At 45.8% G+C, this 23,482-nt stretch overlaps 3 protein-coding genes across 3 annotated transcripts; 2 read left to right on the forward strand and 1 right to left on the reverse strand.

Moving 5' to 3' along the window:
- Positions 1-2,067: 2,067 nt before the first annotated feature.
- Positions 2,068-15,928, reverse strand: ETH_00025120 (uncharacterized protein; the record flags this gene model as incomplete). Its single annotated transcript, XM_013373448.1, has 20 exons — positions 2,068-2,258; positions 2,468-2,509; positions 2,599-2,661; positions 3,478-4,266; positions 7,023-7,256; positions 7,985-8,353; positions 8,625-8,843; positions 9,364-9,430; positions 9,526-9,578; positions 9,982-10,443; positions 10,652-10,889; positions 11,090-11,161; positions 11,529-12,152; positions 12,319-12,639; positions 12,730-12,818; positions 13,346-13,370; positions 13,512-13,766; positions 14,002-14,220; positions 14,421-14,522; positions 14,873-15,928. The coding sequence occupies 20 exons, from the start codon at positions 15,926-15,928 to the stop codon at positions 2,068-2,070; spliced, it is 5,490 nt and encodes a 1,829-aa protein (XP_013228902.1).
- Positions 15,929-19,250: 3,322 nt separating this feature from the next.
- On the forward strand, positions 19,251-20,588 carry ETH_00025125 (uncharacterized protein; the record flags this gene model as incomplete). The annotated part of the gene is made up of 2 exons (XM_013373449.1): positions 19,251-20,052; positions 20,365-20,588. The coding sequence occupies 2 exons, from the start codon at positions 19,251-19,253 to the stop codon at positions 20,586-20,588; spliced, it is 1,026 nt and encodes a 341-aa protein (XP_013228903.1).
- A 947-nt stretch (positions 20,589-21,535) lies between these two features.
- Positions 21,536-22,528, forward strand: ETH_00025130 (uncharacterized protein; the record flags this gene model as incomplete). Its single annotated transcript, XM_013373450.1, has 1 exon — positions 21,536-22,528. The coding sequence occupies one exon, from the start codon at positions 21,536-21,538 to the stop codon at positions 22,526-22,528; it is 993 nt and encodes a 330-aa protein (XP_013228904.1).
- Between the last annotated feature and the right edge of the window lie 954 nt (positions 22,529-23,482).

Consider the following 23,482-nt stretch of genomic DNA (forward strand, 5'->3'; position numbering starts at 1 on the left):
CCCCCCTTGGGGCCCCCCGGGGGCCCCCCGGGGGGCCCCCGGGGACCCCCTGGGGGCCCCTGGAGGGGCCCCTCGTTTAGAGGAAGGTGTACATACACCGCAGCAATTGGTGAAGGCATTTCTCTGAAGCAGCAGCAGCAGCAGCAGCAGCATGAAAGCAGCAGCGGCGCCACAGCAGCAGCAGCAGGAACTGCACCAGCAGCGCAACAGCAGCAACTGCAGCAGCAGCAGGACAGCAGCCGCTGCAGCAGGAGCACAACGGCCGCAGCAGCAGCAGCAGCAGCAGCGCAGCAGCAGCAGCAGGCGGTTTGGGCTGTGTGAAGAGAGCAGCAAAAAGCAAAAAGTGCTTTTTGTAAATCCGCAATTTACTCCAAAGGGGTTGTTTTGAGGTGTATGTACACCCCAACACAGACTACACTTCCGCGTCTCGCAAATGCATGCAAATACACCCCAACTTCTTTTGTTGGGCGGGCTCAGCAGCAGCAGCAGCGCAGCAGCAGCAGCAGCGCAGCAGCAGCAGCAGCGCAGCAGCAGCTGCAGCGTAGCAGAAGCGGCTGCAGCATAGCAGAAGCAGCGCAGCAGCAGCAGCAGTGTAGCACAGGCAGCGCAGCAGCAGCAGCAGTGTAGCACAGGCAGCGCAGCAGCAGCAGCAGTGTAGCACAAGCAGCGCAGCAGCAGCAGCAGCGCAGCGGCAGCAGCGCAGCGGCAGCAGCAGCTCTTCGCTGCATGCATTGGTTTGGCTTCGCGTGGAGTTGCCCGCGAAGATGAGTAGTGGATTAATTTTGGGAAGTTTTATTCTTTAAAAATAAATATAAAAGAAATTCATTTATTTAAAATTCATTTTTAATTTAGTTTTGAGCTGTGGGCCCACTGCGGTGTACATACACCGCAGGCTCTTGAGGCTCTTTAAAGCGCTTCCGCCTTTTTCGTCTTTTCCAACTTTTCAGAATCATTTTTAAAGTTCATTTTAAATCTTTTTATGAGTTTATTTTACATCTTTTTAAGAGTTTATTTTAAATCCTTTTAAAATTTTATTTAAAATCTTGTTAAAAGTTTATTTAGAATCTTGTTAAAAGTTTATTTAAATTGTTTCTAAAAGTTTATTTAAAATGTTTTTAGAATCTTCCTCAAAAATTTATTTGGCAACGTTTTTGGATCTTTTTAGAATTTTAGCTGCTGCTTTTTAAGATCTTTTTAGAGTCCCTTTTTGGACGTTTATTTGACAGCTTCTTAGAATATTTGTAGAATTCTTTCGGGAGTTTATTCTGCAGTTTTTAGAAATACTTTTAGTGGTTTACTTCGCAGCTTTTCAAAATTTTATTTTTCATTTTTGAGAATATAATTGGCATCTATTTTGCATTTTTTCAGCAACTGATTATTAGCTTTTTAGCAGCACATTTGCATCTTTTTTTAATGTTCATTTTAGTTCTCAAAATCAAATAAGAATAATTCCGAATAATAACTCAAAAGCTGCTTTGTGTTCCTTCGTCTCAGCAGACTCAAAACCCTAAACCCTAAACCCTCGTTTTTTTGTTGCCGAGGGTTTGCGGTGCACGTACACCTGAACCCCAAAGGGCACTGGCCTCTTGGGCCGCAGAAAATGGATGCAATTAAACAATTGTTTTTAAAAAGTGCAACTCAAATGCATTATTATTTTAAAATAAAATGTTTCTAAATTCTTAATTTTCTTTTTTGAGCCTATTTCCCCTTGGAACTAGACTCAGAGCCGCAAGAAGACCTGCGCATACACCTGGAGCGGGTGTCTAGACATCGCAGCGGCGCAACGGCTCGATGTTTTCTTCTCCATTTCATTTGAAAAAAAACGAAACTAAAAGCATTTAATATCTAATTTATTAATTGTTTATTGTTTATTTTCAAGTTTATTTGCATGCGCGCCTCTAACAAAGCCTCGTGAGTATTTGCATTTCAGGTGTACGTACAGCCGAACCTACAGCGGCTCCTTCAGACGAAAGATGAATAAAAGAGAAATAATAAATAATAAACAATAATAAATAATACATAATAATAAATAAATAAATAATGGAAAATACATAAATGAATTTTGGCTCAGTCAGCAACTGCCACAGAACGGTACTTTTTTATTTTCTTTTCCGCCTTCACTCCGGGGGTTTGCAGCGCCGCTTCTCTCCAGGGTTTAGGGTTTAGGGTTTCGGGCATCATCTTCAGGGTTTTGAGGTGCCACTTGCCTTCCTTCGAAACCCCCAATCGGGCTCTCTTCATAAGCTGCTCCAGTGCGGCTGCAGCAACATGCAAGCCCTAAACCCTAAACCCTAAACCCTAAACGCAGCTGCTCCGCTTTGGCTGAGCACGTCGGAAAATAAGTGACGCTTAGGGCCCGCAGGACCGAAAAAAACCTCAAACCCAAAACCCTAAACCCTAAACCCTGAACCCTAGATGAGTGAATATGCGCAGCAGCAAGCGAAGCAGCAGTAAGGCCTAAACTCACTTGTGGCTTTTTCTACATCGAATGGATACACTTTCTCGATGGCTGCGCGCACATCGCAGGCGGAGCAAAACCCTAAATTAGGGTTTAGGGTTTAGTGATCAGGGCTTAGGGTTTAGGGTTTAGGGGCTCACCAACGTCTACCAGGGTTTCGAAGTAGTCCTTGTGCTGCTGCTCCGCCGCCTTCTCCTTTTCGTCTGCAGAAACCGCCCGCAGCCCCTCGGAATTAGGGTTTAGAGTTTAGAGTTTAGAGTTTAGGGTTTAGGGTTTAGGGTTTGCGCACACTGCGAAAGTACTCTGTGGTAGAGCTCGTAGTTGCCCACAAACAAGTCCTCAACAGAAGGCGGCGGGGCTTTGAAGCTTTTGCATGCAGCAGCAGCAGCAGCAGTTAATTCTTCTTTTCTTTTTTCAGATTTTGTTTCCCTAAACCCTACGGAGAACCGGTAGAGCTTTTTAGCCAGCTGCGCGCAAAAAGGGTTTAGGGTTTAGGGTTTAGGGTTTGGAGTTCAGCGTTTGGGGTCCTAGGGTTTTAACTAGTGGTCGCGGGCGACCAGACCCTCAAGATAAAGGTTTAGGGTTTAGGGTTTACTAGAGTGTAAGGGTTCAGGGTTTGCTAGCTAGGGTTTTAGGGTTCAAAGCCTGGACTAGGGTCTAGGGTTTCCAAGTAGAGCTTAAAAGCTCTGATTAGGGTTTCAGAAACAGGGATTTAAGGGTTTAGGGTTTAAGGTTTGGTTTACCTTGTTCAAAGTGTCTCCTTTCCCTTTTTCGTATCTCGCTAAGCCGCAGCAACAGTGCAGCAGGAAACCACAATTAGGGTTTAGGGTGTAGCCTTGGAAGTCGAGGGTTTAGGGTTTGGGGTTTACTAACAAGGGTTTAGGGTTTGGGGTTTACTAACAAGGGTTTAGGGTTTGGAATCAAGACTTTAGGGTTTAGGGCGCCAAAGCCAAGGGTCTGGAGATCAGAAGCAAGGGTTTAGGGCGCAGCCCTGAGGGTTTAGGGTTTAGGGTTTGCACCTTTGACGATTCTCCAGATTAGCTGTTTCGTGTCTTTGTTGATTTTTTTATCTTTTTCTGCTTCCAGCAGCAGCAAATCTGCTGCTGCTGCTGCATCTCCGAGCCACTGCTGCAGCAACAGCAGCAGCTGCTGCCCCTTTTTGCTGCAGGCCCTGAAAGTCTCTGCATGCGCTGCTGCTCGCTCTAGAGCGTCTTTTGTTGCTGCTGCTGCTGCTGCATCGGCGCCTGCTGCTGCTGCTGCTGCTGCTGCTGCTCGCACTGCTGCGTCATCTCGGGTGTACAGACTGTAGAACTCCTCAGCAGCAAAATGTTTCTCAAGTTCAAAAGAAATATTTTCCGGATTTTTCAAAAGAGCTTTTGCAATTTCAATTTCTTTTTTTATTTCTTTTATTTCCTTTGTCTCTTTTCCCCGTCCCTTGCGTGTCTTCTTCCCCGCCGCTGCTGCGCCTTCCTGCTGCTGCTGCTGCAGCTGCTGCAGCTGCTGCTGCAGCTGCTGCAGGTGGTGCTGCAGCTGCTGCTGCAGCGAGGGGCCCCCGTAGCGATGCACTGCAAAGGCCCCGGGGCCCCCCAGCAGCCACTGCAGCAAAGGGGTTTTGCTTCCAAAAAGATTTAAAATGATATTCTGTTTTTCTCTTTTTGCTGCTGTTGTTTTCTCCTTTTGTGTCTCTCCTGGCAGCAGCAGCCGCAGCAGCAGCAGCACAGCAGCAGCAGCAACAAACTGCTGCCGCTCAGCAGCAAGACAAGCAGCAGCAATATCCGACAGGTCCCGCAGCACTAGGGACGCCGCAGCTGCGCCGCAAACAACAAACCCTAAACCCTAAACCCTAAACTCTAAACCCTTGCTCGAACCTGAAATTGAAAATAAAAGATGAAATAATTTGCAGAGTGGAGCATAAAAAGAAAAAGGATTTAATGCAACTCCAAAGGCATTCTCGACTTGGCGAAATTTGAAAAAATAAAAAAATAGGAAATAGAAAATAAGAGATTTTTCAATAAACTGCAAAACAAAAAAGGTATACTCAAAAAGGTATTCAATTTAATTTCAAAAGTCCAAAAAATAAAATCAAATTTCACAAAAAATGAATTCGAAATTAATGTTTTGTCTTCACGTGCATGCGCGTGCTCAGGTGTACATACACCGTGTGAGTGGGAACGGAGAGTAATAAATAAGTAAATTAAAAAATTAATTGAATGTTAATAAATAAATAAATTAATTAATTAATTAACAGATAAATAGATGGTTGAAAAATAAATAGACAAAATAAATTAGCTAACTAAATGTAAGTAAATAAATAAACAAATAAATAATAAACAGATAAAAAGATGATTGAATAAATAAATAAATAAATAAATAAATAAATCACTAGAAAGTAAGTAGCAAATCAATAAGAAAATTAAATAAATAATAAGTAATAAAGAAGTGAATGAGATACGAAGAAATCGCAGGCCGCTGAAAGTAAAACAAAATAATAAATAAATAAATAAATAAATAAACACATATATAAATACGCAACAAATAAGAAAGGCGAAATGAGGGAATAAATGACAAGTGAAAAGTAAAAGAACAGATAAAAATAATAATAAAATGGAAAACAAAAAGACAAATAAACAAATCAACAAATCAAAAAAGAACAACACGACAAAAATTAAAAAGATAAACAACAAAGAAATAAAAAACAAACAAGCAAGGAAATAAAGAACAGAAAAATATAAATACACAAAGAAAGAAATAAAAGAACAAATGGAAGACAGAAATAAGCAATTAGATAGAAGAAATAAAAGAAGAAATAAAAGCCAGAAAAAAGGAGCCAAAAAAAGTAGAAAAAATAAAAGACAAAAAATAAACAAAAGAGGAAATAAAAGAAAAAAAAGAAGAAACAGAAAAAAGCAAAAAAGAGAAACAAAAAGAAGAAAAGAACTTCAAGTTTGGAGAAAGTGCTTTAGAGGATTTAATTTCACTTTTTGTCTTTTTTTCTTTTTCAATTTCTTTTTGAATTAAAAACAAAAATGAAAAACTGGAAATAATTTCCTTTTGCAAAAACCGGAAAAGCTTCGCCGCAGGCTGTACAGACACCCGAGAAGCCACTTGTCTTTGGTCTGAAATCAAAAATAAATAATAAATAAATAAATAAATAAATAAATACTTTAATTAATTAAATTAAATAATAAATCATAATTTTATTTATTTATTTATTTATTTTGCCAGATGCTTGGCGGTGATGTGCCGTCGGTGAAAGGGTTTAGGGTTTAGCGGCTTTGGAGGGCCTAGGGTTTGCTAGGGTTTAGGGTTTAGGGTTTAGGGCTGACAAGTGTTTCCAATTGGGACTTAAACGAAAGATGCAGCAGCAAACTGACTGCCCGTTTACTAGGGATCCTTAATGTCTAGGGTTTAGGGTTTAGGGTTTACATTCTTTTCGGATTAGTTCTTCCATGTGGATATAATTGTTTTGCGTTAAAAGACGCAGCAGCAAATCAGCTGTCTCTTTGTGCATGCATTTTAGGGTTTGGCGAACAATCCTTTTTGCTGCTTGCTGCTGCAGCTGCTGCTGCTGCCGCTGCAGCTGCTGCTGCTGCTGCGGCTGCTTTCGGGGTTTAACAGAAACCCTAAACCCTACACCCTCGCCGCCCAGTGCCGCAGCAGTTGCCAGTGCTTGCAGAACTGCACAAAACGAAACCCATAAACCCTAAACCCTAAACCCTAAACCCTAACACCTTCAAGGGATAGGCACGGCGCAGCGTTCATCCACCAACAACAGTCCGCTGCTGCTGCTAATGCTGCTGCTGCTACTGCAACGCCACTGCAGCTACTGCTGCTGCAATGCCGTTGCTGCTGCAGTGTTGTTGCTGCTACTGCTGCAGTGCTGCAGCCGCTACTGCTGCTGCTGCTGCAATGCTGTTGCAGTGCTGTGGCTGCTACTGCTGCTGCTGCTGCTGATGCTAATGCTACAGCTGATGTCGATGCTGCTGCTGCTGCTGCTGCAATGCTGCTGCTGCTGCTGCTGCTGTTGCTGCTACTGCTGCTTACTGGCAGGTTTGAGTCTTTGGAGCAGCAAATTGTTGGCTTTGCATTTTTTTCTTTCTTCTTTGGAAACAGATTTTGCTGAACACAAAAATTGAAAATAAAAATGGAAAACAAAAATGAAAAATAAAATAAAATAAAATAAAATAAAACGAAAGGAGACCAATGAATGGACAAAAGGAAACAAAAAAGAGACAAAAGGTGACAAATAAAGTGATAAAAGAGACCAAAAGAAGGAATAAAGAAAATCAAAAAGGAGAAAATTAAAGAGATAATTAAGAAGACAAAAAGGGATAAATAAAAAGACAAAATGACACAACTAAAAAGACAAAAAAGTAGAAATGAAAAGACAGAAAAGATTCAATTTTTAAAGATTCAAAAAAAAATCAAAACGATCCAAAAAAAAGTCAAAAGAAAGATAAAATGGAGGCAAATAAGGAGAAAAAGAGAAAAGGAAAAGGGAGTTAAAAGTATTTCTTTTTTGAATTTCTTTTTTGCAAAAATTATTTTAAAAAATTATTTTTACCTTCTTTCATTGCCTGTTCCATTGCTGCTGCCGTTTCCTCTTTTTTGTTTTTAAAAAAAGGATCTGCTGCTGCTGCTTGCTGTAGCTTCAGCAGCATCGCAGGAGACAGGCAAAGAGCAGCAGCACGAGCCGCCAGAGCAGCAGCAGCAGCAGCAGCAGCACTACCCGAGGCAGCAGCAGCAGCAGGAGCAGCAGCAGCAGCAGATACTGCGCGGACTAGCGACTCTCGTATGCCTGAGCAGCAAAAGACAAATGAACAAAGAATAGAAGAATGCGATTAAGGGCTTAGGGTTTAGGGTTTAGGGTTTGCATTTGCCAAGTAAACCCTAAAACCTAAACCCTAAACCCTAAAGAATTGAAAGAAAGACACAGGGAAAAATAGGAGAAAAAACAAACGGCAGGATTTAGCAGCAAAACGGAGATGAAATCAAATCAAATTAAATAAAATCGATTGAAATTCACAAAATAAAATTAATTAAATCAAATCAAATTAAAGTAAATTTAATAAAAAAGAATAAAAGCAGCTACCCAGCAAAAGAAACGAAGGGGGACAAACTAAGTAATTAACTAATTTTTTAAACGAATTAAATTGATTCCTTAATCCCATTAATTAGTCAATTAATTAATCAATTAACAAATCACTTAAATGAATATTTATATAATTAATAAATTAATTGAGTAGTCAGTTAATTAATTAATTAATTAAGTAGTCAGTTAATTAATTAATTAATTAATTAATTAATTAATTGATTAGAATAAGCTCGCGAGAATAAATCACAACTCCGCAATTACTCGTCACAAAATTTCAATTTTTGAATGAATTGCTGATTACAAATTCCAATTAACTTGACCAAAGCCCTTGGTGAATGAAAAGGCTCAAATTGGTTTAAAAATTGATTAAAATGGATTAAAAATGAATTAAAAGAACTAAAAAAAATTAAAAATAAATAAATAAATATTACCCGCGTAAAGAGCCCAGGCCATTTGGTGGGGTGGCAGCGCTGCAGCTTGGAGTGTACGTACAGCAAAAAGCTGCAACTGGCGGTTTTGTGGCATTTCTGGAATTTCTTTTTTTGATTTTTGCATTTCTTTTTCTCTTTTTTTCTCCTCTTTTGATTCTTTTCTTTTTTCTTTCTTCTTTTCTTCTTTTTTCTCCTTTTTTTCCTCTTTTACTGCTGCTTGCTGCTGCTCCAATTCAGCAAACTCCCGCGCCAGCTCCGCTAGCTGCTGCTCCCGGTCAGCAGGAGCAGCAGCAGCAGCAGCAGCAACAGCAGCAGACAAGTCTAAACCCTTTATCACTTCCAAGTACGCCGCCACTTCGTCCAGAGACACTAAACTCGCATGCATGCAAAACACCTCAGGGTTTAGGGTTTAGAGTTTAGGTTTTACGGCGCAAGAAAGTGAGCTAAGGGTTCATCCTCCGAAATCTAGGGTTTAGGGTTTAGGGTTCGAGGTTTCGGGGGGCCACAAAGCGACTACGGTCTAGGACTGGAGGGATAGGAATCAAAGCCAAATGCGAGGGTCTAGGGTTTAGGGTTTAGCTGTGCAGCTTCCCCCATCTGAAAGCTAGGGTTTAGGGTTTAGGGTTTAGGGTTTGCGGACCTCTTCGTCTCAAGGCAAACTCGACCAACTCGTCCATCTGCAGGGGTTTGGATTCTTGGTGTTTTCGAATTTCAACGAGCGAGGGTTTAGGGTTTAGGGTTTTAGGGTTTTGGAAAGAAACATTAGGGTTTAGAGAAAGAGACAAAGCCTCTTCTCTGTCTTTAAGCCGCAGTGCCAAAAACTGCCGGTGAAACAAACAAGAAGAAGCCTTGAAAAAATCTGAACACCAAACAAACCCTAAACCCTAGACCCTAAACCCTAAACCCTAAACCCTAGCTTTCGGGCGCGGGAGCCCCTTTAGTCATTAGGCCTTCAACTGCAAACTGAGCGGCGCTTGGATTAAACCCTAAACCCCCAAATATGAACTCTAAACCCTAAACCCTAAACCCTAGCTTTCACACGGAGAAAGTGGCAGAGTTTCAGCAGAGCTGCTCTTAAACCCCAGGAACGTACTCTCTGTTATCTGAAAAACCCTAAGCCCTAAACCCTAAACCCTAAACCCTACAGACTGGACGGCGCTCAAAGGAACGCGAACCCCCCTCTACATTATCAGCAAAGTGCGCCTTGGACTCAAACCCTAAACCCTAAACCCTAAACCCTAGAAATGCACCGTTCGGCGTCGGATAGATCAAAGGGTTTCCTTGTTGCATTTCTGCAAAAAAAGCAAAACACACCTTACAAGGCTATAGGGTTTAGGGTTTAGGGTTTGGAGTTTAGGGTTTAGGGTTTGAAGACGTACCTTGGAAAGTTTTGACGTTGCCAGTAACACATTCCTGAACATCGAAGTACATCGTGAATTCTAAACCCTAAACCCTTAACCCTAAACCCTAGTTTCTTTGCGTTAAGCCCTAGCTCTGAGATCTTGGTTCCCAAACCCTAAACCCTAAACCCTTAACCCTACCCTTAATTTATCTAAGAGCCGCTTCCTGTTTTCAGCCTTTTTGCGTCCCTCAGCTGCGGCCACAAAAACACAAGCCCCAAACCCTAAACCCTAAACCCTAGATCCTGGATCCTCGCAATGGCAGCTCCCGCATTTCTTTGCGGGTTTTCAACGAAATGCCTTTGACCATTCAGGGTTTAGGGTATAGAGTTTAGGGTTTGTGTTCCGGAGGGTTTCGAGGGCCTCAGGGTTTGGGATTTAGGCTTTAGAGTTTTGTGTTTAGGTGTCGGGTTTGTGGACCCTTTTGCATGCGTTTGAGAGCCGCAGACCCTAGGGTTTAGGGTCTGGGGAACTTTTCGTAAGATTTAGGTGGATTTTTTTAGGGTTTAGAGCTTCGAGTTTGCGGAGCGCTTTGTAGGACTTTGAGGGCGATTTTAGGGTTTAGGGTTTAGGGTTTAGGGTTTGAGGTTTGCGTACCTTTTCGGAGGATTTTGAGCGCTTTTTTAGCGAGGTTTGGATTAAATTCTTTTCCGATTTGTTCTTTTTCTAAACCCCAGCCCTTTCTGCTGCTGCTGCTGCTGTCTTTGTTTTTGTTGCAGCAGCTAATGAAGCTTTTGATTCTTTTGAGACCCAGAAAAGCTGCTTTGGCGAGTTGCTGCAGCGCTGCTGCTGCTGCTGCTGCTGCTGCTGCTGCTGCTGCTGCTGCTGCTTTGTCTTTGCGCCGCTGCTGCTGCTGCTGCTGCTGCGGGCTTTTATCCTCCATTTCTTTCTCTTCTTTTTGACCTTTTGCTTCTTTGTTTTCTTTTTCTTTTTCTTTCTTTTTCTTTTTCTTTTTATTTTCTTTTTCCTCTTTTCGTCTTTTCCCAAAGTCCCCCTGCGACTGTACGTACACCTCAGAAAGCCGCAAAAGCTCCGCCTCGATCTTGTTCATCTCCAGCACTAAACGCAAAACACAAAATTAGGGTTTAGGGTTTAGGGTTTAGGGTTTAGGGTTTAGGGTTTAGGTCTAGCGCTTATGGCGTCAAGGGTTTAGGGTTTACGGGGCTTAGGGTTTCGCAATTAGAGTTTAGGGTCAGGGGCAACGCCGCATGCTTCAGGCTTAATGCTGAAGCTCCCTAGGGTTTAGGGTTTAGGGTTTAGGGTTTACGTTGGTTTTTGAGTTCTCTTTTAAATTCGGAGTCTCCGGGAAGGCTGCTGAGGAGAAGATCAAAAGAGTCTCCCCAAGCAGCTCCTCTAATTCTAATTTCTGTTTCTTTTGCTGCTGCTGCTGCCTTTTCAATGAAGGCCCTCTTGCTGCTGCTGCTGCTGCTGCTGCTGCTGCTGCTGCTGGGCAGCGCATTGAACTCGCGCTCCAGCCGCCTCAGGTTCTCGTGCAGCAGCTCAACCTGCAGCAGCAAGAAAAAAAAAGAATAAATAAATAAATAAATAAATAAATAAGTAGTTTATTTTTTACTTGTCGCATGAAAATCCATTTTCTTTACTCCTTATTTTCTTGTTCAAGAATCTCTAAAAGGGAGCCCGAAGGAACAATAAACGAACAAGCCACAGACCCTAAACCCTAAACCCTAAACCCTAAACCCTAAACCCTTGTATTCACGGCATCCGGGGTGGGGGGCTTCCAGCCATCGCAGAGTTGCTTTGGTGTTTCCTCTGGACCCTGCAAAGGCGCCACAAACCCTAAACCCTAAACCCTAAACCCTAAACCCTAGAAGAAGCAGGAGAGCTCAAAGCAAAATAAAACAAAACCCTAATAAAAGGAAAGCTAAAAGGGACAAAAGGACAAAAAGAAAAAAAAGGGGAAAAAATAAAAAAGAAAAAAATGTAAAAAAGACAAAAGAAGAAAAATTAAAAGAGATAGGATAGAAGGAAATAAGAGAAGAGAAATATCTAAAAGGGAAAACAAAAAATAATTCAAATAAAATAAAAGGATAAGTCAATATGCTGCTGCTGCTTCTGCTTCTGCTGCTGCTATTGCTGCTGCTGCTGCTGCTGCTGCAGCTGCTGCTGCTGCTGCTGCAGTTTACCTCCTCCTTTGTTATGTTTGCTGCTTCCTCTTCCTGCTCTTCGAGTTCATCCGCGAGTGTGTCTTCAGCAGCTGCAGCAGCAGCAGCAGCGGCAGTTTTGCTGCTGCCTTTTCCCGTTTCTTCGCCAGTTTCTTGTTCTGGTTTTGATTCTTTTTCTTCATTTATTTTATTTTCTTCTTTTAATTCTTTTTTTAATTCTTTTTCTTCTCTTTCATTTTCGAGTTCTTCCATTTCATTTTCTTCTTCTGCTTCTTCTTTCTCAGCTTCTTCCACTTCTTTATTTATTTCTTTTTCTTTTTCTTTATTTATTTCTTTTTCTTTTAATTCATTTATTTCTTTTTCTTCTTTTATTTCTTTTTCTTTTTCCTTTTTTACTTCTTCTTCTTTTATCTCTTCTTCTTCTTCTGCTTCTTCTCTCTCAGCTTCTTTAATTTCTTTTATTTCTTTTTCTTTTTCTGTTATTTCTTTTTCTTCTTTCAATTCTTTTTCTTTTATTTCTTTTAATTCCTCTTTTTGCTTTTCTGCAGCTGTCTTCTTTTCTTTGGCTTTTCTTGCAGCGCGCTTGAATGCTGCTGCTGCTGCTGCTGCTGCTGCTGCTCCCCCAAGAGACAGCTTCGTCTCCTTCTGCAGCAAGGCCACCGCAGCAGCAGCAAAACATGCAGCAGCAGCAGCAGCAGCAGAAGCAGCAACAGCAGCACAAGCAGCAGCAGCACCGAGTGCACACTAATCAACAGCAGCATTGACAGAAGCAGCAGCAGCTATAACAACAGCAGCAGCAGCAGCAACAAACTGGCAGCAGCTGAAATAATACCCCTTTTGTCTCTTTAGCAGGTTCTTCTTTTATTTCTTTTAAAAGCTCCTTTTTAATTTCTTTTTCTTTTTCCTCTTTTGTCTCTTCTTCAATTTTTATTTCTTCTTCTTCTTCCTCTTCCTCTTCCGCCTCTGCTGCAGCAACAGCCTCCTCACCGGCAGCAGCAGCAGCAGCTTCTGTTGCTGCTGCAGCTGCTGCTGCTGCTGGGGAGGGAAGCAGCTGGGGCTTTGCTGCTGCAGCAAGTGCCTCCCTTTGCTGCTGCTCTTTCTCTCGAATTCGCGAGTGTACTTCTGCCATTTGCTGCAGCAGCAAAAGCAATTAATTGTTTATTTATTATTTAATTTAATTAATTATGCATTTATTTATTTATTTATTTATTCATTTATTTACTTGTCCTTCTTTTTCCATAAACAGATTTATCCGCCGAGACATTTCCCTCGCCTGCTGCGTCAGCCGCAGCGCAGAGTTGAAGTCCGGCGCTGCAGCAAAAGATAAATAAATAAATAAATAAATGCATAAATAAATAAATAAATAAATGAATGAATAAATAAATAAATAATAATAAATGAATAAATAATAAATAAATGATAAATGATAAAGGATAAGAAATGGAAAAGAAAAGAGTTTCGGCGCAGGGGTGATGCAGCAATTAAATGCTTGATAGATAAATGGCCAATTATCTTTGCTTTTTGCTGCAAATTAGGGCAGCAGCAGCAGCAGCAGCAACAGCAGCAGCAAAAGCACTTTAGCAGCAGCACCAGCAGCAGAAGCACAGTGGCAGCAGAAGCACAGTAGCAGCAGCAACAGCAGCGGCAACAGGAGCAGCAACAGCAAAAGCTACAACAACCGCAGCACCAGCAACTGCGGCAGCAGCAGCAGCAACATCAGCCTCAAAAAAAGTAATTAATTAACTATTCGAATTAAGAAGCAGCAAAAGTAAATTTGACAATGTTAAATTTAAGCTGAAGCAGCAGCAGCAGCAGCAGCAGCAAGGGCTGCAGCTCACTGGGAAGCCTAAATCCCGGCAGCCCCTGTGCTGCAGCAGCAGCAGCAAGCTGCAGCCAGCCACTCTCTCGAGGGTTTAGCGGATCCGCTAGGGTTTGCATTAGGGTTTTGGAAAGGGTTTGGACGGCTTCTTTGTCAGCTAGGGTTAGGGGCGAGCGAGGGTTTACGGAGTCCAAAACCCTCAGCGCAAACCCTCGCAGCAAAGTGGCCAGCCGCTGCCGCTCCCTGCTGCTGCTGCTGCTGCTGCTGCTGCTGCTGTCTGGCGCCTCCTGCTGCAGCTCCGGCAAGTGTGGGGCAGCCAGCTGTACGTACACCTCCATGGGAATGATAGCAGCAGGAATCAGCAGCAATTCTTTTCCATTTAAAAAAGCAGCAACAGCAGCAACTGCCAGCTGTGCTGCTGCTGACAGCTCCCCGAACATCTGAAACACACAGCAGCAGCAGCAGCAGTAGCAGCAGTAGCAGCAGCAGAAGCAGCAGCAGAAGCAGCAGTGCCAACCGCAGCAGCATATACAGTAGCAGAAGCAGCAGCATCAGCAACGACAGCAGCAGCAGCAGCGACAGCAGCAGCAACAGCAGGCCTTTGGAGCCACAAAAAGGAGTCTGGAGATTACAGCAGCGAGGTGTATGTACACCTTAACTTGCTGCTCAACTCACTTTGTATAAAGAAGCCAAAAGGGGATAAACCACAAAAGCAGATTGAGCAGCAAGAGGCACACGATTTCGCTGCTGCTGCTGCTGCTGCTGCTGCTGCTGCTGCTTGTTGACTAGGTAATAGGAGGGAAACAGCTGGTTGCTGCTGCTGCAGCTCTGCTGCAGCAGCAAGTCCCAGTTGCTGTAAGCTTCCTCCAGAAACTCACGCAGACAAACCGCAGTCTAAACCACAAACCCCAAACCCTAAACCCTAAACCCTAAACCCTAAACCCTAAACCGTAAAGAAAGTTGCACATGCTGCGCTGCACCGAGCACTCACTTCCGCAGAGAGCACACAGCCAAAGACTCATCGATGGGGGCTTAGGGCTTGAAGCTTAGGGTTTAGGGTTTAGGGTTTAGGGTTTAGGGTTTAGGGTTTGTACCTGAAAGGCCGCGAGGTCGAGGGGTTTTTCATTTTTTTTCAAATTAAAGTTTTCTGCAATTTGCTCCACCAGAATTAATTTCGAAGAAGGCAACGGAGGATTCTAAAAGAAATAAAAATAGAAATAAATTAAAATTAAATAAATCAAAATTAATTTAAAATTAATTTAAACTAATTAAAATTAAAATTAGATTCAAAATTAAATTCAAAGGAAAAAACAAACAAAAAATATATAGAGGTAGGGCTTAATTGGCTTTTTGACTATTTGCAAAGTAGTTTTAAAAAATAAATAAATAAATAAATAAACAAATAAATTTGGGAGATAAAAAAATTAAATAGAGTAAACAAACAAATAAATAGAGTTATAAAAACGAGTCGGGAGCAATTTTACTTTAGGGTTTAGGGTTTAGGGTTTAGGGTTAAGGGTTTAGGGTCCAGGGTTTTGGGGGGCACCCATTCGAAATTGGGAGAAACGGGAGGCGCTGCTGCTTCTTCTGCTTCCTCTTCTTCCTCTTCTGCTGCTGCTGCTGCTGTTGCTGCTGCTGTTGCTGCTGCTGCTGCTGCTGCAGTCTCTTCTTTCTGAGGTGTATATACACCTACGGGGGCCGGCAGCTCGTGAACTGTCTCCTCCAGCAGCTCCTCTTCTTCTTCTTCAGCAGCAGCAGCAGCAGCAGGAGCAGGAGCGGCAGCAGCAGCAGCAGCAGCAGCAGCAACAGCAGGAGCAGCAACAGGAGGCGCTAGTTCTTCTTCCTGCTGCAGCCACTGTTGCAGCAAAGCAGCACTTGCATCCTCCGGAGGCAGCAGCAGCTCTTTTTCTCTTTCTGTCTCTTCGAAGGGCCCCTCATAAGGATCCGCTTCTTCATCTGCTGCCAGCAGCGCAGCAGCAGCAGCGCCAACCTGGTTGAACTCGCCTGCTGCTGCTGCTGCTGCTGCTGCGCTGCTGCTGCTGCTGCTGCTGCTTTCTAAAGCCAGAGACAGCAAGTCGCTGTGGGCCTCTAGCAGCTCTTCTGCATCAGCAGCAGCAGCAAAAAGAATGAAGGAGGCAGCAGGCGCTGCTGCTGCTGACGCTGCCGCTGCTGCTGCTGCTGCTGCTGCTGCTGCTGCTGCCAGCTCAGTCCCCCCAGCCTGCCTAGGAGATAAAACTGGCAAAAGACAAGCAGCAAAAAACAAAAACAGAAGAGCAGCAAATCGAACAAATCGAAAAGTGTCGCGGACGTAAGACCCACGGGCCTGCACCACTGCTGCTGCGGCTGCTGCTGCTGCTGCTGCTGGTGTGGCTGCGGCTGCTTGTGCTGCTGCTCGTGCTGCTGCTGCTGCTAGTGGTCTTTCTGTTTCTCTCGATGCCAGCTGTTTATGTGCTTCCTGAGCTTGTGCTGCTGCTGCTAAGTTTGAGGCCAATGCTGTTGTTGCTGCTGCTGTTACTGCTGATGCTGCCGTTGCTGCTGCTGCTGCCACAGCTCTGGGTGCTTCTGCTGTTGTGGCGCAGCAGAAGTGGAATAGACCAGCCATCTTTCGGAAGCTGCTGCTGCTGCAGCTGCTGTTTCTGCTGCGGCTGGTGCTGCTGCTGTTGCTGCTGCTGTTTGTGGAGCTGCTGCTGCTGCTGCTGCTGCTGCTGCTGCAGTCGCCGGAGATGCTGTTGCTGCAGCAGCTGCCGCTGCAGCTACTGCTGCCGCTGCAGCTGCTGCAGCTGCTGCACCTGCTGTAGCTACTATCGGTGCCGCAACTGCTGGTACTGTTGCTGCTGCTACTGCTGCTGCTGCTGTTACCGCTCAACCCTTAACTTTGTCCCGCCTCGCTATGTGCCCACGCTGCTGCTGCTGCAGTGGAACTTGAGCTGTCTTTAAGGTGTTTTGTTGTGCTGCTCCAGCGTTTGCTGCTGCTGCTTTGCTGCGGCCGCTGCTGCTGCTGCTGCTGCTGTTGCTGCTGCTCCTGGGCTGTAGAGTGATAAGCCTGTGTTTTTTCTTCAAAATGGAATTAAAAATTGCAAAGAAAAGAAAAAGTGAAAAGTCTAGAGCTGAAGGTTTGGCGTTGGGGTCATCTCGAGGCCTTCGAGGTGTACAGACACTTCGAGGTGTCACCGTGTCGGCTGCGCAAACCCCAATCCCTAAACCCTAAACCCTAAACCCTAAACGCTAAGCCCTAAACTCAGAATAAAATAGATTTAATCCCTTGAATTTATTTTTGTCAACTTCATAAATAATAAAAAGGAGATAAGCTCCAGGGAAATGGCTGATTCAGCCCTCATGCTCGGGCCTCTCGATAGCTGCTGCTGCTGCTGCTGCTGCTGCTGCTGAAGCTGAAGCTGCTTAGAGGCTCTTTTTCCTTGTGTCTAATTAATTATTTAATCTATTTATTTATTTTTAATTTTATTTTTCATTTATTTCAAATTGGGGAAGGAAAGTACGAAAGCCTATGGGCCGGTCACTCCACCGCTCAACCGGCTCTCCACTGGACACATACACACCAAACCCTAAACCCTAAGCCCTAAACCCTAAGCCGTAAACCCTATATAAAACTTAGCTAATCCTAAACCTTGAAGCAAGCACATTATCTCTGTTGAAGGCAAACCCCAAATCGAACTTTAAAGCTCAAGCATTTTTGGTTTGGAGCTCTAGCTGGCCTAAATCCCCAAACCCTAATCCCTAACCCCCAAACCTTAAACCCTAAACCCTAAACCCTAAACCCTAAACCCTAAACCCTAAAGAGTGAATCTTAAACTGCGAATCATATGTAGCACCTCAGCGCTTATATGTTGTTAGCAGAGATGAGAAGAAGGCAGCAGCTTTCGCCGTTGCTGCAGGCGTTGCTGCAGCCGTTGCCGCTGCTGCAGTTGCTGCTCCCGCTGCTGCTGCTGCTGCTGCTGGTGCTGCTAATGCTACTGCTGTTGCAATGCTGCCTGCCCTTGGCTAGCTGAGAAGGCGCATTATTCCTACCAGCTAGCCACAGCTAGCCACAGCTAACCGCGGCTAGCTGTAACAGCCACAGCTAGCTGTGGCTGGCTGCAGCTAGCCATCCCTAACTGTAGGAAGCAATGGCTAGCTGTGGCTGGCTGCAGCTAGCTGTGGCTGGCTGCAGCTAGCTGTGGCTGGCTGCAGCTAGCTGTGGCTGGCTGCAGCTAGCTGTGGCTGGCTGCAGCTAGCTGTGGCTGGCTGCAGCTAGCTGTGGCTGGCTGCAGCTAGCTGTGGCTGGCTGCAGCTAGCTGTGGCTGGCTGCAGCTAGCTGTGGCTGGCTGCAGCTAGCTGTGGCTGGCTGCTGCTCGTTTATTTAATTAGTTTCGGACAGCCCTAGAGAAAGCCCCAACTGCCTGAGGCTTTTTAAAGCAAATTAAAAAGTTATTTTTTTAAAAAAGAGGAGCAGAAGGAAAAGGGAAAAAGAGAAACTTGCAGCAGCAGCAGCTACTGCTGCTGCTGCTGCTGCTGTTGCTGCAGCTGGTGTTGCTGCTGCTGGTTCTGTCGCTGCTGCTGCTGCAACAGCAACAGCTGTAGCAACAGAAGCTGCAACTGCAGCAACAACAGTTGCAGCAGCACCAGCTGCAGCAGCACCGGCAGCTACAGCAGCAGGAGTTGCAGCAGCAGCAGCAGCTGAAGCAACAGCAGTTTGCTGCAGCATGCAGCAGCAGCAAATCGGGTTGTCTTGGGGCCCGCTTCTGCATGCACTGCAGCAGCTAGTTTAGCTGATGCTTCTGCTTCTGCGTATCTTCTAAAGCTGTTTAACTTTAAATTCTCTCAAGTTCAAAAAGATATTCTGAAACTTTTCTAAAAGGTTTTTCTTTTTGTCTTGAGACCTAAAGACTGCGCACGCAGATCCCTGCAACAGTTATTTAACTCTGCATCTGCTGCGAGGTGCTGCCACTCTTGCTGCTGCTGCTGCAGCAGCAGCAGCTGCTGCTGCTTTTGCTGCTGCTGCTGGAGGAAGTGCACCCGCTGCTGCTTTGCCCACAAGTCTTCGAATTCTTTTATTGCTACTGCAATGTTGAATAAAAATTAATTAAGAAGCAGCAAAAATTATAAAAAGAACTTTTTGAAAAGAAGAAAGCCTAAAATTGTTTTGCAAAATGAAGAAAAGAACTGCTGCAAAGCCGCAGCATGCATTTCAAGCAGCACTTCACAAGATCAATTTGTCTCGAATTTCCTTTCTTTTGCTTTTTATTTCCTTTTACATTTTAAATTAGCATAAAAATAGAAAATAAAAGAAGGAAAAGAAAAAGAAGTGAAAAAAGAATAAAAGACCATCAAAGGATGAAAAGAATGAAGAGCTGCTCAGCAACTTGAATAGAGGCGAGTGATGCGGCGGCGCTGCTGCAGCGGAGTGCAAAAGCAGCAAAAAGAGTTTTAAATATTATTTAAAATTATATTTCATTTTAAAAATAAAAAATAAACGAATTTAAAACACTAAAATGCCAAACACACGCGAGCAAATGCCCCCCTCTCCAATGGCTCTGGCTGGGTCACTCGCAGGTCACCGCAGCAAGAGGCGTGGAGTTCCGCAAAACCGCATGCATTAATTGCAAATAAACCTTAAATTTAAATGAAATTAGTTCAATTTTACATTTTTAATTCGTAATAAACAAATTCACCTTCTCATTTCACGCGGACTCTGCCTGGCCGCCGCGCTCGCTGCTGCTGCTGCTGCTGCTGCTGCTGCGACCGAAGCGCCGCTGTGGCATGTGGGCACTTGTGCGCGTTTGCTGCGGACTCAAAAGGGAATTTTATTAAAATAAACTGGCAAAATAACATTTTAATTTTATTTTGTTTGGTTGGTTGAAGGTTGCAGCTTCTGAATTCTGGGACTGCAGCGCCGGTCGGGTGCTGCTGGCCACCCGGCAGTCAAAATGGTTCTTTTCCCTTTTTTCCCTTCGCAGTTATTTCTAATCTTTTTCTGTTTTGCTTCCTTCACATCTTCCTCTCACCAATCCCAGGTGCTGCTGCCGCTTTCCTACGCAGGTAGGCTGCAAAGGGCTCAGCAGCAGCAGCAGCAGCAGCAGCAGCAGCAGCAGCAGCGGCGGGAGCAGGAGGAGGAGCACTCGCACCTGCTGCTGCAGCCTGCAGATTCTGCTGCCTTTTCTGTTCCTCCCCAAGACTCCGGCTTTGTGCGCCTGGCCCGACTCCTCCAAGAGGAGAGTCTGGCAGCATCAGCTGCTGCAGCAGCAGCAGGAGCAGCAGCTGCAGCAGCCCGCGCGGGCCCAGCCGCCGCCGCCGCCGCAGCAGCAGCAGCAGCAGCAAGGGCCGAGGCGCAGCAGCAGAAGCAGGCGAAGTGGCTCTCCGAACGCCTGGAAGAGTCCGTAAACTGGAGCCGCCTCTCCGTGGATTCTGCTGCTCTGTCTTCAGTGCTGTCTGCAGCAAAGGAGCTGAGCGAGCGCCGCAGCAGCAGCGCGCGGCGCGGCGCCGCCGCCGCTGCTGCTGCTGCAGCGCAGCAGCAGCAGCAAGAAGCCCTGCTGCTGGAGCTGCTGCGGCACAGCGAAATGCTCGCAGATAACCTCGACCAGCTCCTCGGAATGCTCCACAGAATCCAACGAGAAGCAGAAAAAGAAGGAGTTGGATTTAACGCGGAGGCGTGGCGGCTGCTGGCGAGCACGGAGGACGCGCTGAGCGCCGCGGGGGCTTTCGCCGAAACGCTCGACGAAGTTGCCAGCAGTCCGCCAATTTAGTCCTTCTTTTCCAATTCTTTCGACTTCATTCAAAAGCTTTTAATTAATTTCAAGAATTAAGCGAAAAATTCGAATTGATTCCGCTTTCATTCACCTGAAATGCGCGAAGTTCAACTTCCGCACTTGCGCGCGCCGGAAATTCAACTTTTCGTCTTCCGCCTCCGCTTTCGCGGAATCTTCGGGGAAAATGCATTTCTTTTTCCTTTCTTTGTTATTTTTTGCAAATTAATTCCTTTTCCATCACTTTGATTTGCATTTTGCGCGAAGATCGGGCGCTTTCGGGTGTGTTTGCGTGCAGGCGACGGCTCGATTGCAAGTCGCGCGACGGAAGTGTTTCCGGAAACGGCGGTGCGGCTTTCGCTCGCTTTGAACAGCTTCGGCGCAGACAAAACTGCAAAACAACTCAGCGAAGCAATTGGAACGAAAGAACTGGCGCCTCTTTTGAAAGATTCCTCTTTGCACCACTTCGCTTCCCCGCAGGGAGCGCGGCGCGCGGCGCGAAGCCGCGGGAACGAAAGCTGAAAAAGAGAAACCAGGTCCAGCCCGCGAAACGGAAATAAAACAGTAAACGCTGAAGGTTCAAACAGGTCTGCAAGAAAACTCTTCTTTCAAAAGTGATAGTTCAGATTTTCGCGGCGAAGGTCCAGCAGGGGCGAAAAGCCAACAGGTTCAGCCAAGGTGCATCATGGACTCAGGCCGCAGCGCCGAAAGGGGCGCGCGGAAAGCCCGATCAAATGCTGAATTGAAGTGAAAAAGCAGAACAATACAAGTTAATTCTTGAATTAAAATGATTGAATAAATGCGCAGAAGAGTTATCAATTCAGTTTTTTAGTCCCACGAAGCCCCCTCCTCCCTCGTTTGGGGGCTCGCTCCCACGGCCCGAACGTGGCTGGGCGCAATGGCGCCTTGAAATGGTTGTTTTATTATACATTTTTGCAAGAAAAGCAGTTCAACTGAATAAATTCCTTAAATAGGTGAACATTTGCGGGGAAATCTCGCAAAAGTCCCGCTGGGTCTGTTGCAGTTCATGCCACGTGACCAGTGGACCACTGGTCACGTGGACACTCGCGCTGGGGTCGGCGCACGCGGCCGCGCGCAGCGCGCAGTTTTCTTCCGAATAATTTTTATTCGGACAAAAACAGTTAATTACATGTTAAAAACAATTTGGATTTCTATTTCATTAATTTTATTTTCTCTTCTCGACAAATTCCTCTGCCGACTCCGCGGGGCTCCAAACCGCCGCAGCGCCTGACACCTCCTCAAGTGTACAGACAGAGACCCTGCCTCCTCATCTACTCCAAAAAAGCAAAAATTGCTTTTTAGAATTAATTAAAAAGACTCTTCCAACTTCTTCGCAGGCGCTGCATGCGGCGAGAGCTGCAGCATAACTAGTGGGAGGTGCAGCAGCTGCAAGTCAAGAAGCAGCAGCAGCAGCAGCAGCAGCAGCAACAGCAGCAGCTAAGAGCGCAATGCAAAAGTCCAAGTATGCTGCAGCAAGGAGGGCAAGAGGAGCTGCTGCTGCCTGCACTGCTGCAGCCCTTGGTGCCCTAGTAGCACCTGCAGCAGCAGCTCGACAGAGAACACTCAGTGCAGCAGCTGCAGCAGCAGGTGCAGCAGACGCAGCAGCAGCAGCGGTAGGGACAGCAGCCGCTGCAACAGCAGCTGCAGCAGCAGCAACAGCGGCAGCAGAGGCAGCACGCAGCTCTGCAGCGACAAAAGCAAGAAGGGCTGCTGCTGCGTTGCTCGCAGGCGCAGCAGCAGCAGAGATGCGTCGCATCCCGGCCTACTGTCAGCAGCAGCAGCAGCACCAACACCAGCAGCAGCAGCAGCAACAGAATCAGGTGCAGCACGAGCACAAAGGGCACTTGCTGCTGCCTACCACTTCCACACGCGCTGCACTCGAGACCACCCAGCAGCAGCAGCAGCAGCAGCAGCACCAGCAGCACCAACACCTGCACCAGCAGCATGATCAGCAGCAGCAGCGGCAGCAGCAGCACAAGCAGCAGCAGCAGCAACAGCAGCAGCAGCAACAGCAGCAGCAAGCAGCACACCGAAAGCGCGCGCAGCACGCATTCAACAGGAGACCTCGGGATCTTCAGCAGCAGCAGCAGCATCAGCAGCATCAGCATCAGCAGCAGCAGCATCAGCAGCATCAGCATCAGCAGCAGCAGCAGCGGGCCCGACAGCAGCAATCTCAGCGCCATCCGCCTCAGCAGCAGCGGCAGCAGCAGCCCCAGACCCATCTTCAGCCGCCGCCGCCACAGCAACAGCGGCAGCAACAGCAGCAGCAACAGCAGCAGCAGCAGCAACAGGGGCCACCTGCTGCTGAGGGGGACTGGATTAAGTTGCTGCAGCTGCTGGAGGAAGTGTGGGGTGGAGAAGGGACTCCCTACGAGCTGTACAGACACCTCAATCTCGATGCCAGAGCTGACGGAACCCTCATTAGAAAGGTGACCTCTTGAGGAGTTTAGGGTTTAGGGTTTAGGGTTTAGGCTTTAGGGTTTGGCGTCTGGGCTGTGGGCTACTTGGGGTTTAGGATTCAGGGGTTGGGGTTTAGGGATTGAGGTCTAGAGAGCTTGCGTTTGGAGGTTAAGGTTTAGGGTTTAGGGTTTAGGGTTTAGGGTTTGGGTTGCAGGCCTTCATGCGGCTTGCCGCCACTCACCACCCAGACAAGGGAGGATCGTCTGACGTGTAAGGGCAGAGCAGCAGCAGCAGCAGCAGCAGCAGCAGCAACAGCAGAAGCAGAAGCAGCAGCAGTAGCAGCAGGACTCGCCGCAGCAGCACTGAAAGATGCAGCAAGAAACGCAGCAGTTCAAGCAATCACAGCGGCAGCAGCAGCAGCAGCAGCAGCAGCAGCAGCAAAACTGTGGCGTTTCGCTGCTGCGTGCAGGTTTAGGCAAATTCACATCGCCTACCGCATTCTGAGTGTCAGCTTTTCTTTTTTTATTTTTTATTTTTTCTTATTTTTTGTTTTTTTTGTTTATTTTTTTAATTCTTTTTCATGATTTTGATTCTCGTTTAATCCTTTTTATTTATTCTTTACTTTATTTTTTTTTGTGTTTTCCCTTTATTGTATTTGCTTAACTCATTTTTAATTTTATTTTTTTAATTTCTCTTTATTTTTTCCTTTTTGCATTTTCCTGCAGCAGCAGCAGCAGCAGCTTCTGCTGCTGCTGCTGCTGCTTTAGGTCCTCCTCCTTGTGATGCTGCTGCTTCTGCTGTAGGTGGCGCTGCCGCTGCTGCTGCTGCTGCTTCAGCTGCTGCTTCTGCTTCTGCTGCTGCTGCTGCTGCTGTTATCAGCAGCAAACGTGTGTCTTAAATTCTTTTGTTTTTGCAGTCTCCAGCTTGTCGCCGTTTGTACGACCTGCAGTGCGCCGCAGCATCAATCAGCAGCAGCAGCAGCAGCAGCAGCAGCA

This window comes from Eimeria tenella, genomic scaffold (genome assembly GCF_000499545.2).
Source record: "Eimeria tenella Houghton genomic scaffold, Eth_scaff149, whole genome shotgun sequence".
In the NCBI taxonomy this organism is placed as follows: Eukaryota; Apicomplexa; class Conoidasida; order Eucoccidiorida; family Eimeriidae; genus Eimeria; species Eimeria tenella.